This window comes from Nicotiana tomentosiformis, chromosome 3 (assembly GCF_000390325.3).
Source record: "Nicotiana tomentosiformis chromosome 3, ASM39032v3, whole genome shotgun sequence".
NCBI classification, from domain to species: Eukaryota; Viridiplantae; Streptophyta; class Magnoliopsida; order Solanales; family Solanaceae; genus Nicotiana; species Nicotiana tomentosiformis.
In genome coordinates this window covers 38,640,220-38,652,501 of record NC_090814.1, presented here as the reverse complement: position 1 = coordinate 38,652,501, position 12,282 = coordinate 38,640,220, and the positions used below count along the sequence as shown (strand labels likewise).

General features: G+C 39.7%; 1 protein-coding gene across 1 annotated transcript; it reads right to left on the bottom strand.

The window, feature by feature from the left end:
- Positions 1-10,534: 10,534 nt before the first annotated feature.
- Positions 10,535-11,200, bottom strand: LOC138907653 (uncharacterized). Its single transcript, XM_070198259.1, has one exon. The coding sequence runs from the start codon at positions 11,198-11,200 to the stop codon at positions 10,535-10,537; it is 666 nt and encodes a 221-aa protein (XP_070054360.1).
- Positions 11,201-12,282: the final 1,082 nt, after the last annotated feature.

The window sequence follows — 12,282 nt, the reverse complement described above, 5'->3', positions numbered from 1 at the left end:
GCACAACTAAGGTGCGATATATGGTCTGCATCTCGAGAGCCATCCTGCTCACATAACACCACAGCTACGCGGGACCTCAACACATGTGCGAGTAATCAAGCCGTCTCACATGAAATAGCTGACGACAAAAATAACATCCAATGCCCTAAGACTCTTCCATAAGCAATGCTATGATGAATGAACACACCTGGCCTGGTGTAGGGCACACATCCACATTTAGATCCCCTAACGGACCTCAAGCCGATTCTGATCATACCATACTGGGCTATAAACCTTTCAAGGATCCACAATAATCTCTTTTTCCATGACACATAAGAACATCTGTCAAATCCGGAATAAACTCACACAGTCCACAATCCAAGGAATAGAACGCCTCTCAGGCATAAACTCTCGCATTTGCAATATTACCATCACCTCCATACTCGGTTTCAATACTTCACAATCAAGTGACTAACATGTCACACTTATACAAATCTCCTCGTGGGGTACGCTCCCACAACCTTCCGCTCGGGTAGCCAAGTCCGCACACCCATACCACCGACCGTACTAATTCTATAAAGCAATCACAATCCGCAAATCAATACACAATGTCTCTTCCACAGAACACCATTCCCAGGCGAAACTAAGATAACGCCAGCTCACTTAAAACATCTGAATACTTTCCTGCTCATCCGAGCTCGTGAAATTCTTATCAACACCGAACCGCAACCTTGATTCTCAACTTTTAATTTCCCATGCTGCTTACTGCACCTATCATGCCGCTATGCGAGAATACCAAAATTCATCATAACTCCTGAACTACCAGCAGAATAAACACTTCATTGGCTGGAAAGCCTTTTACTTAGCTCATTTCAGAAGAACCAATGCAACACGCAACTGAATTTCCAAACCGTAGAAAATACAAACCTCAAGTCGTGATCTAAATTGCCATGACTCTTCCGGAATCCATTTACACCACAAAGCCATTTGAATCAAATACCTCGCAAATCAATCAAGTTGTGGTGGCTGCCGAGCCTGCATGTACAACCACAAATCACATGTATAACTTCACAGGCTGAAGGAACTGATCGTCGCCACAATCATGCTCACTCAACCGTTACCTATCGCGCCAACTTCTTCCAGTTCACTCTTAACTCGCCTTAGAAACAATAGCTCCATTCAAAATATAACAAACTCAATCCGCACTTATCCCGAGTGACCTGCATCACGAAAACACATCGTCTCATTACTCATGAATCATCTCATATCCTCCTTATGCGCATAATGGCATCCTCAATCGGTACACCTGTTTTGCAAGACCTTCTGCGAGGTCGAAACTATTTCTTCCTTTCCTCCAATACTGCACTGTATACCCAATGATAACGTAGAACCTTCCAAGTCCTTAGGCACTGCACTCGAATTCTTGAACCCACTAGGACCACTATTGAGAGTCACGCACTCAGACTTGGCCTCGAATATAAGCCAAACTCTAGTGCGCTGCTAGCACGTGAACACCCTATCAAAGAAGCACCCAACTGAATTATTTTCCTTGTACATAACCCCCCCCCCCCTCCCACAAGAAGCATAAACTCTAAGTCTTCCCAAAAACCTGAACATGAATCGATAAAGCCAAATATAGCACACATTCCTCAAATCCTTTGCTCGAATTACCACTGATTTTTCTTTGCTCAGTCATAATAGCCCACCAATACACCAATAACCAGAAACCACACAAGAAGATAACCACGTGATCCAATCATAGACAGTGGGACTCCCCCACTTAGCTTGAAGCTACAATCACATAATACATAACCCACAACGATTCCTCCTTCGCAATTATCACGATCTCGCACCGTTAACCTGCCAGACTTCTCGAAGTCTTTCATTAAGCTTTTCATGAACATTCTGAATCACCAGTCACAATCACATATTCAACCCCTTACTGGGTGGAAAGTAATATTCTTCACTGAAGCTTCATCGACATCACGCTACCGCTGACCTGCTCACAGGAGATAACCCACCTGTGGAATTCCTTACCGACATCTTCCAATGACGCTGCACTAGGTACAACTACCATGAAATCAGTAAACTCTCCTGAGCCTATGCTCGCCCACCATCTGTATAGGTCTTCTCCTTCCCTATTGACATCAACTGAAAGTTTAACCATACCTTCCGAACCCAAGTCATATTGCATGAAACGATAATTAAACCCTCACACCCCTCTTCATTTCAAGCAAACTCCATTCTGCCATGTTCAAATCTTCCCTCGTACAGTAACCGTCATTCAAAATAAAATTCGTAGATCAAATCACCTCTCGTCACGATTCCCAAACTGTTCCACACTTCCTCAAGACACGTGGCCATCCTTTCACAGAATCCATATGCTAATCTGCCACTCTTACTTTGGTTAAACCATCTCCTTTAAGTAACTTCTCAATCTCTATTCCTCATACTTGACCTGCTAGCACTCCAATCACCGCGAGACACTTCCTGCCATGTCCTCCCTCATATTTTGCTGCCCAACTGCTGCGTTATACCAACTCCCTATCTGTAGCACCGGAGATAATGAATTGCCACCAACTCTAAACCTCCTGGAAGATCATCTTTCCCGATCCATCAATATTAGAAATACCAATTCGGTTCTAAACTGCTGCACACCGCTATCTCTAGCAACCGCCCCTCAGGCCCCACTTTACAACACCTGCCCCGACGGAAAAAATTCCAAGAAGACTGTAATACCGGTGAACCATAATGCATTTGAACAAGGATGGCGACACCGCATCATAATGAAAATTCCACCACGATTTACAATATCAAGTCTCGTTACATTATCAACCAAACCTGGACATCTATAGTCCGATTGCCTTTCCTCCGCTGGAATTAAATGTTGAACCTCTAAATCATACACTGAAAAATCCCCCTTTCGAGTCATTCACTGCCTCGACACATAACCGAGCACCTTACCATCACACCAACATTGTGCGACAATAACGCATAGACATCGTAGCAATCTGTATACAGTCTCGAAACCATAGAAAATACGGATACTGAGCTGGAACAAAAGAACATCCTTCCGCAAGGCGACGATAATAGCCTACCCGAATACGCAGGGAAAAACATCCTGCACCATGTCTGCATTACCACGACAACTCCTTGACGGCCAATTGATAACTAGAGCTTCACGTCACATAAGACTAAGTAGGAAGGAAATAAATGCATAAGCCTCGATGGAATCAAACCGCACGATGAGGAAATCAAGAAGGGAAGTGCTCCTAACAGCCCTATAGCCTTTCGAAGATAAGTACAGATATCTCTGTATCGATCCGCAAGACTCTACTAGACTTGCTCATGACTTGTGAGACCTAAGTGAACCTAACGCTCTGATACCAAGCTATCACGACCCAAAATCTATTATAGGTCGTGATGGCACCTAACACCGTCGTTAGGCAAGCCGACGTCGATCTATCAATTTTATTCATACATTTTATCACTTTGAAATTACTAATTTACAATAATTTAATAGTATAAAATAGAATTTACAGAGTAAATGATGATAATTAGGTATTCTATGATAACAACAACCAGAATGAACTCCCAAAACCCGGTGTCACAAGTTCATGAGCATTTTCTAAGAAGTACCATAGCAATACGACATTTGTCTAGAATGTAGAATAGACAGGATAAAATAAATAGTACAATTGGGACTCGGTGGGCTGCGATGCGTAGCCTGGAATGCAGCTCACATAAAGTGTCCTCAACGGGTGTGCCTACGCGCCAGGATGATCACCAAATGAACCTGTCAGTTCCTACACATTTTTGTGCAGAAGTGTAACATGAGTACATAAATCAACATGAGTACCCTTGCCCCGCATCTGCGCAATCGCAGGTGCTAAATTCACCATCGCACCTGTGAGCATTCCGCTCTTGTGCCCCTAACGCCGCATATGCGTCCACGCAGGTGCGGCAAATGACCTCGCACCTACGACCTCTGCTCACCTCCTCCTTGCCCACTTTTGCGGTCCTTTTCCCGCTTCTGCGGGCTCGGACCTGCGGTGCCCACTCTGCAGATGCGTTTACACCAGTAATTGCAAATCTTCAGCAACTCTTCAACTTCAAACCTTGTTCCTGAAATCATCCGAAATCAACCCGAGGCCCCCGAGACCTCAACCAAACACACCAACGGGTCTTAAAATACAATATGAACTTAGTCGAACACTCAAATCACCTCAAACAATATCAAAAATGAATTGCACATAGATTCAAGCCTAATGAACTTTGAAACTTCCAATTTCTATAATAACCTTAGCCGAGTTATGTAGTTTGTTTTAAAATATGACCTCAATTCTAGGTCTAAATCCCAAATTTACAAAAATCTCAAATTTTACCCAAATCCCTAATTTCTACCATGAAAATCCTAGATTTGAGGTTGAAAACTTATGAAATGTAATGGGTAATTGAAAAGAAATAGATTGAAGTCACTTACCAATGTATTTAGGAAGAAATTCTCTTGGAAAAATTGCCTCTAGGGTATTTAGGGTTGGGAGTTTGTGAAAATGAGCTAAATCCCGTCTTCTCAGCTTTTTGCCGAGACGCAGATGTCGCAATTGCGACCTGGGGTTCGCAATTGTGAACCCCGCAAATGTGAAGAAGTTCTCGCAAAAGCGAACTTCTCCCACCTCTACTGGCATCGCAAATGCGACTCTTTGTTTGCAAATGCGAACTAGGACCTTCCGCAAATGCGACCAATTTGATCGCAAAAGTGAACCAGTTTTCCCCCAAGCCCCCAATCGCAAATGCAAAGAATCTGTTCACAAATGCGAACATGACAGAGTTCACCTGCTATCACAAATGCGATCCTAACCTCGCAAATGCGAGGTCTGAGACTTGTGCACCAGAACCAGTAAAGTCCTACTCTTTCAAACACTCCGCCACGCGTCCGAAACTCACTCGAGCCCTCGGGACTCTAAACCAAACATGCGCAAGAGTCCAAAACTATCATACGAACTCGTTCGCGAGATCAAAACTCCAAAATAACATCTAAAACTATGAATCGAATACTAAAACGAATGAAATTTCCAAAGATACTTAAGAACATGCAAATTTACAACCGGATGTCCGAATCACGTCCAATCAACTCCGTTTTGCACCAAATTTTACAGATAAGTCATAAATACTGAAATGAATCTATACCAAGTTCCGTATCTGAAATTCAAATCCGGTAGCAACAAAGTCAACCTACGGTCAAACTTAGAAATTCTTTAAACCTTTAAATTGCTAGTTTTCAACAAATTACGTTAAATCAAGTTAGGGACTTTCGAATTTGATTCGGGCATACGCTCAAGTCCCAAATCACGATACAGATCCACCGGGATTGTCAAAATACTGATCCGGTTCAGTTTATACAAAATGTTGATCGTAGTCTACTCAAATAAGTTTTAAGGCACGATTTCATATTTTCATAAATTTTCTCATAAAAACTTTCTGGAAAAAGCATATGTACTGTGCATGCAAATCGAGGAAGGCTAAATAGAGCTATTCGAGGTCTTGAAACACATAAATAAAAAGTACAACTATAAATGACCTATTGGGTCATCACAGTAACCAAAAAAATGAAGCTTTTTAAAAAAGGAGAAAGTTCTAAGCAGAAAGTGGGGACGGGATTTGAAAAAGTATAAACTAAATTGACTATTATGTACTAATAATAAACTAATTCTTAAGATATTAAAAATTTAAACCAATTGACTAGTATGAGAGTGATAGTAAGTAGAAAAATGGGAGCGAGGGAGGGATTTGAAAAATACATTTAAAAAAAACAAAAAGATAAGTTGATGAATGGGTTTCGAACCCAGGTAAAAGGGTAAGAAAAAGAACTTACGTTATTTGGGAGGGCCAAGGAAAATATATAAGGAGTTTTCTGTGTAATACAAATATATATAATATATGTATACAAAGTTTTTGGTTGAGTAATGAGGTCCCCTAGACCCCCAACCCCCTAGGAGTTCCGCCTCTGCATATATAGTCCTCCAATTATACAATAGATTGTGCACATATAATCCTGGCAAACAGTTGTGATCAGTATAACTTTGGTGGTAGATTTAGAATTTAAATCACGTAGGTAGATCCTATGTTAAGAATCATGTATGTTGAAATATGCATGAAACTTTAATTTATCTGTATTTGTTGAGTATACTGAATAGCGGATTTATCATAGGTGTTGAGATCGAAATAACAAAGCATCATGCGTAATAATTTATTATTAATTTACGCATATTAATTTACGCATATCTGACTACGAACCTAAGTTGATTATGTTGACCAATATCTGACTTTTATGAAAATGACCTCGGAACGGTGTTTTGATGGCTCCGATAGGTTCGTATCGAGATTTTGGACTTAGAGTATGCCCGAAATCGAATTCGGAGATCCGTAGTTTGATGTCACGACCCGGAATCCCAACCTCGGGTTCATGATGACGCCTAACATGTAACGACCCGGCCGGTCATTTTGAGTGTTGTAGTCCCGTTCCCTGATTTACTGCTTCTTCTACGCTCAATTATTGATATGTGACTTGCAGGGGTAGTTGGTTTGGTTCCGGGGATATTTTGGAATGAGTCGAGATACTTAGTCTCAAGGTTGAAAGCTTAAGTTGAAAAGGTTGACCGAATGTTGACTTATGTGTAAATGATTCTCGAATGAAGTTTTGATGGTTCCGATAGCACCGTTGGGTGATTTTGGACTTAGGAGTGTGTCTGGATAGTAATTTTTAGGCCCGCAGTTGATTTAGACTTGAAACGGCAAAAATTGAAAAATTAGAAATTTTGGAAATCGAAAAATTTAATCGAGAGTTGACTTTCTGGTTACCAGGCTCGGATTTTGGTTTTGAGTATTGGAATAGATCCGTTGTATCATTTATGACTGGTGTACAAAATTTGAGGTCAATCGAACGGGATTCGATAGGTTTCGGTATCGATTGTAGAAGTTGGAATTTCTTAGTTTTTGTTAGGCTTGAATTGAGGTGAGATTCATGTTATTGATGTTGTTTGATGTGATTTGAGGCTTCGACTAAGTTTGTATCGTGTTTTAAGACTTTTGGGTATGTTTGGTTGAGGTCCCAAGGGCCTCGGGCTAGTTTCGGATGGTTAACGGATCAAAAATTGACTTAAGTGTTATGCTGGTGCTTCAGGTCTGGTGTCATCGCACTTGCGGTGGGATTGGCCGCAAGTGCAGATCCGAGCTAAGCTTGTGTAGCTGGGACGATGAGGAAGGTCTCTAGGGGTGGTAGTCACGGAAGAGGTTTCGCATATGCGGATGCGCATCTGCTCGAGGTCAATCGTAGAAGCGGATTTGGACATGCAGCAGGGGAGTCGCAGAAGCGAAGGGAGGTTCGCAGATGCGGTCCCGCAGGTGCGAGGCTGGGACTGCAGGTATGAGAGGTTGCATGTTAAGTGAGTTTTGTAGAAGCACGGATTTCTCCGCTAAAGCGGATGCGCAGGTGCGAAAATGCCTGGGCAGAGTTTTAAAACTTGAGGGTTTCATGTTTTTTTATAATTTTGGACATTTCAAGCTCACGTTAAGGTGATTTTTGAGAAGGATTTCGAGGGGTTTCTTGAGGTAAGTCACTTGCGATCATTTATATTCAATAATATTGTTTTCCCATTAAATTTTTCACCTAGTTTGTATTTTTGATGTGGAATTTTGGGAGTTTGAGGCTAGAGATTTGGAGAGTTAAATTTGGGGATTTGAGTTTTGGTGTCAGAAATTTATAAATTTGGTATGGTTGGACTCATGGTTGAATGGGCTTCCGGATTATGTAACTTTTATCGTATTCTGAGACGTGGGCTCAAGGGTTGACTTTTGAGTTGACTTTTTGTCTTTTGATATAGAATTTAGCATTTTTATATGGAATTGATTCCTATAACTTGAGTTGATTGTATCGAATTGTTTGTGGCTAGATTCGAGGCATTTGGAGGCCTATTCGTGAGGCAAGGACTTGTTGGAGTAGAGATTTGCACGATTTGAGGTAAGTAACACTTCTAAACTTGGTTCTGAGAGTATGAATCCCTGAAATTAAGTGCTATGTGATTGGTATTGAGGTGACGCGCATGCTAGGTGATGGGCGTGGGCGTGCACCTTAGTAATTATGATTTAGTCGATTCCATTAAACGGTGTCGCTATCCCATCTGAATATCATAACTGTACTCTATGTATTAGAGCACTTGTGTCACGACCCAAAATTCCACCACAGGCATCGTGATAGCACTTAGTCTCTAAGACTAGGTAAGCCGATTATAATAACAATTCAAGCCATTTTTTTTAATTCAATATAGGTGTCAACAGTAACAACGGAAATATACAACAACCTCCCAAGACTGGTAATACTAAGTCACGAACTCTAACTGAATACATGCAATGATTTCAAGGATCGAATATATACAATACTGTTCGAATAAGAGATGACAGTACAATAAAATAGAAAGACTCCAAGGGACTGCGACGACCAAGCAGCTCTACCTTGAATCCTTGCGCTCAACACACTAACTTTGTCCGAGTCCGATATCTCAAACACCTGGCTCAGTACAAAAATATGTAGAAGTGTAGTATGAGTACACCACAGTAGGTACCCAATAAGTATCAAGACTAACCTCAGTGGAGTAGTGACGAGGTACAGTCAAGACACTCACTAGTCTAATAACCTGTGCAATACAGTATACAAAAATAATAGGAAACAAATAACAATGGTGGCAACAATAATCAACCAGTGATATACACAGCAGGGAGATAAGAGCACCATAAATATTACACAATAAATAATGAATACAAGTACAACCAATTAATCAAGTCCTTACAATATAAATCTTTCGCCAATATGTTTTTCAAATAGAAATTTTCAGGATATAATATTTTCAAATAAATCTCTTTCAAATATAATTCCTTCAAATAAATATCTTTCAAATAAAATTCTTTCAAATAAATCTCTTTCGAATAAAAGTCACCCTGTGACATAACATTTAAAAATCATAAAATACGGGTCTCAGCCCACTTTCATATTTCAACGGCACCTCGTGCCAATTTCTCTATCAAAACTGCACGGATAATTCACGTGCCAAATATCATCATCATTTAATCACGGCACCTCGTGCTCACATTTCATATTACAACTGCACGGACAATTCACGTTCCAATATCATCATTATTTACTCACGGCACTTCGTGCCCACATTTCATATCACAACTGCACGGACAGTTCACGTGCCAATATCATCATTATTTTCTCACGGCACTTCGTGCCCACATTTCATTTCATAATCCACCTGGCAAAAAATACAGGTTCCCAATTTCAACATAGATCAGACTATTATCAATTTACCAACAACAAGACAAATTGCACAAGGTATAAAAATAAACATAAGAAAAATCACAACATCACATTAAAATTACCAACGTAATAACCCCACATCATCACATATCATCCCTGACAATAGCCACCCTTATCTCTCCTATAGCCACGCTTATCACTCCGATAATAGCCTCCTTTATCCCTCCGCCCTAACAATATCAATAGCCACCCTTATCACTCCTATTAATAGCCTCCCTTATCCCTTCCCCCTGACAATATCAATAGCCACCCTTATTTCTCTTATAGCTATCCTTATCGCTCCGCCCAGACAATATCTCAACACACATAACAACAGTGAAATGTCACCCTTATACCCACATAATATCAACAGTGAAATGCCACCCTTATATCCTCAAAATAATAACTCAAACAACACAATAATTTACATAGAATATTATCAAGGCAACATAACAAAATTAATTCATATCACAATTTGCCCAATGGCCACAACCAATTCCAAAAATATAACAAAACTAATTAATTTCACAACAAATAGCCCAAGGCTTCACACAATGTGTATAACACCTCAAAATAACAACAGAGATGGAAAGTACTCAGTATAGGACAACACCTTTATTAATTCAAATTAATGATAATTATACCAGCTAGCCTCTCATGAATAACCCTAGAGAAGATTTTATTTATAAAATTGCTAAGGCTAATTGGTCGCATATCAGAATAAGTATTAACCTCTTTCTTCTTAGGTAATAACACCAAATTTGTGTGAGTCACAAACTTTGGTAAATTCTGCCCATTGAAGAAAGCTCTAACCATGTCATACACATCATCTCCGACTATATCCCAACATGTGTGGAAATAACACCCGGTGAAACCATCAGGCCCCCCTGCACTGTCCCCATTGAGCCCAAACACTGCCTCTTGCACTTCATCTTTGGTAGGCTGCCTCATGAGCATTTCATTATGTTCATTATTCACCATGTGTGGCACATGATCCAGTATCCCAAATGCTTCAGGAACCTTATCTTCATGAAATTGAACGTTGAAAAATTTCACAGCCTTATCTGCCGTAGCTGCTGTATCTTCAATCCAGTTGCCCTCGCTATTTTGAATTCTCTTCAATTCTAACCTTTTCCTTCTTCCATTGATTTGAGCATGAAAAAATTTTGTGTTCCTATCTCCATCTTTGAACTATGACATTCAAGATTTTTGCTTCCAGAATTCCTCCTCCAAAGCTAAATATTTTATGAACTCTACTTGAATTTTCATAAGCCTTTCTCTATTCTGAAAAGAAGGATTCAATTCGAACTGTGCTTCATGGACTAAGACAACCTCTTCCAAACTAGCAATCTTTTGAAAGATGTTTCCATATGTATCCTTGCTCCAGATTGAAAGGGCCTTCTTCACCTTTTTGAGCTTGTGATTGAACAAAGTGAAAGGATTAGCATGAAAATCAGCAGTCCAGTTCTCTGCTACAACAACTTTGAAAGATGTATACTTGGTCCAGAAATTAAGAAATTTGAATGGTTTCTTAATTGGCACTGTCGAGGCATTTACACTCAACATCATCGGACAGTGGTCTGAACCTATATTAGATAGATGAGTAATCTCTAATCTTGCAAACATCTGCTGGAATACTACATTGGCTAAGCATTTGTCGAGTCGCTTAAAAATGCAGTCATATTCACCTCGCCCATTCCACCAAGTGTATATACTCCCTTTAAATCCAAGATCAAATAAGTTGCATGTATTTACACAATACCTAAAATCAAGAACTTCATTCATATGCACGGGTAGGCCACCAAACTTTTCTTCTTCATCCCAAATAATATTAAAATCTCCTCCGACTACCCAAAGAAGAGACATGTCCCTTGCAATTGTATATAAACTATCCCACAACTTGATTATTGCTTTTTTCTAGTACCTTTCCATTATTTTGATTATTGATATTTTATTTTATATTTATTTTTCTGATTCTTAGGTTGCTAGCACTGTCTTCTTGAAGTATGTGATTGTCATTGTTCCATTGCTTCTTTTTGATCTCCTTGTGCCGAGGGTCTTTCGCAAATAGTCTCTCTATCCCCCGGGGTAGGGGTAAGGTCTGCATACACACTACCCTCCCCAGGCCCCACACATGAGACTATACTGAGTTGTTGTAAATAATGTTGTATTCAAAGAACTAAAAACTAAAGGAGAAAAATCTAGAGATTTGATTCGAACCCACGTCATCCAGCAAAGGAGGGAAATTAAGCACCCAAAGCAACCACTTCTCCAATCCATCTCTTTGGTGTCTAGGGGCACAAAAAAAATATTTAAGAGGTCCCATATATAAGTACACAAATATATATATATAAATTTTATCGAAGTTAACAGGGTCACGTGACCGCTCAACCTGCCACGTATGTCCCCTTTGCTTATTGAAGTTAGTCGTTATTGTCGTAAATAGCGCGGTAGCTGACAACTCTCAATCTGCATAATATTGGTCAATAATCGTACAAATAAAACGACATATACACAGCACCTGAGCAAACCTCGAATAGAGGAATTGGGGTGAAATATTCTATAATGAAAGAAAAGAAAGAAGAAAAGAAAAAAAATTCGAAGTAAGTCTATAATATTGGACTAAGGAATGAATAAAAAATCAAAGTTATATACAAATTACGGTAAACTGAATAAAAAGGTAAAATATTGGCCAATTTTGATAGCATTGTTGCCCCAACGGATAGAAAGAGAGTAATTGTTTTTTAAAAATCGGAGTCCTTCATTAAAAGTGAGCAGTAAAAGTTAAGCCTTATGTTAGAAGTGGAACCCTGCATTAAAAATAAGCAGAGTTAAAAGTAGAAGCTCATGCGTTAAAAGTAATAATGAGTTAAAAATTGGAGCTCATGCATATGGTTGGAATTTTTTTCTTCACCTGTAGTTCTCCGAACCTTTTTTTTGATAAAAAT

Bases quoted from the DNA above. Each gene is read 5' to 3' on its own strand.
- LOC138907653 (XM_070198259.1), bottom strand. From the start codon at position 11,200: ATGTCTCTTCTTTGGGTAGTCGGAGGAGATTTTAATATTATTTGGGAT.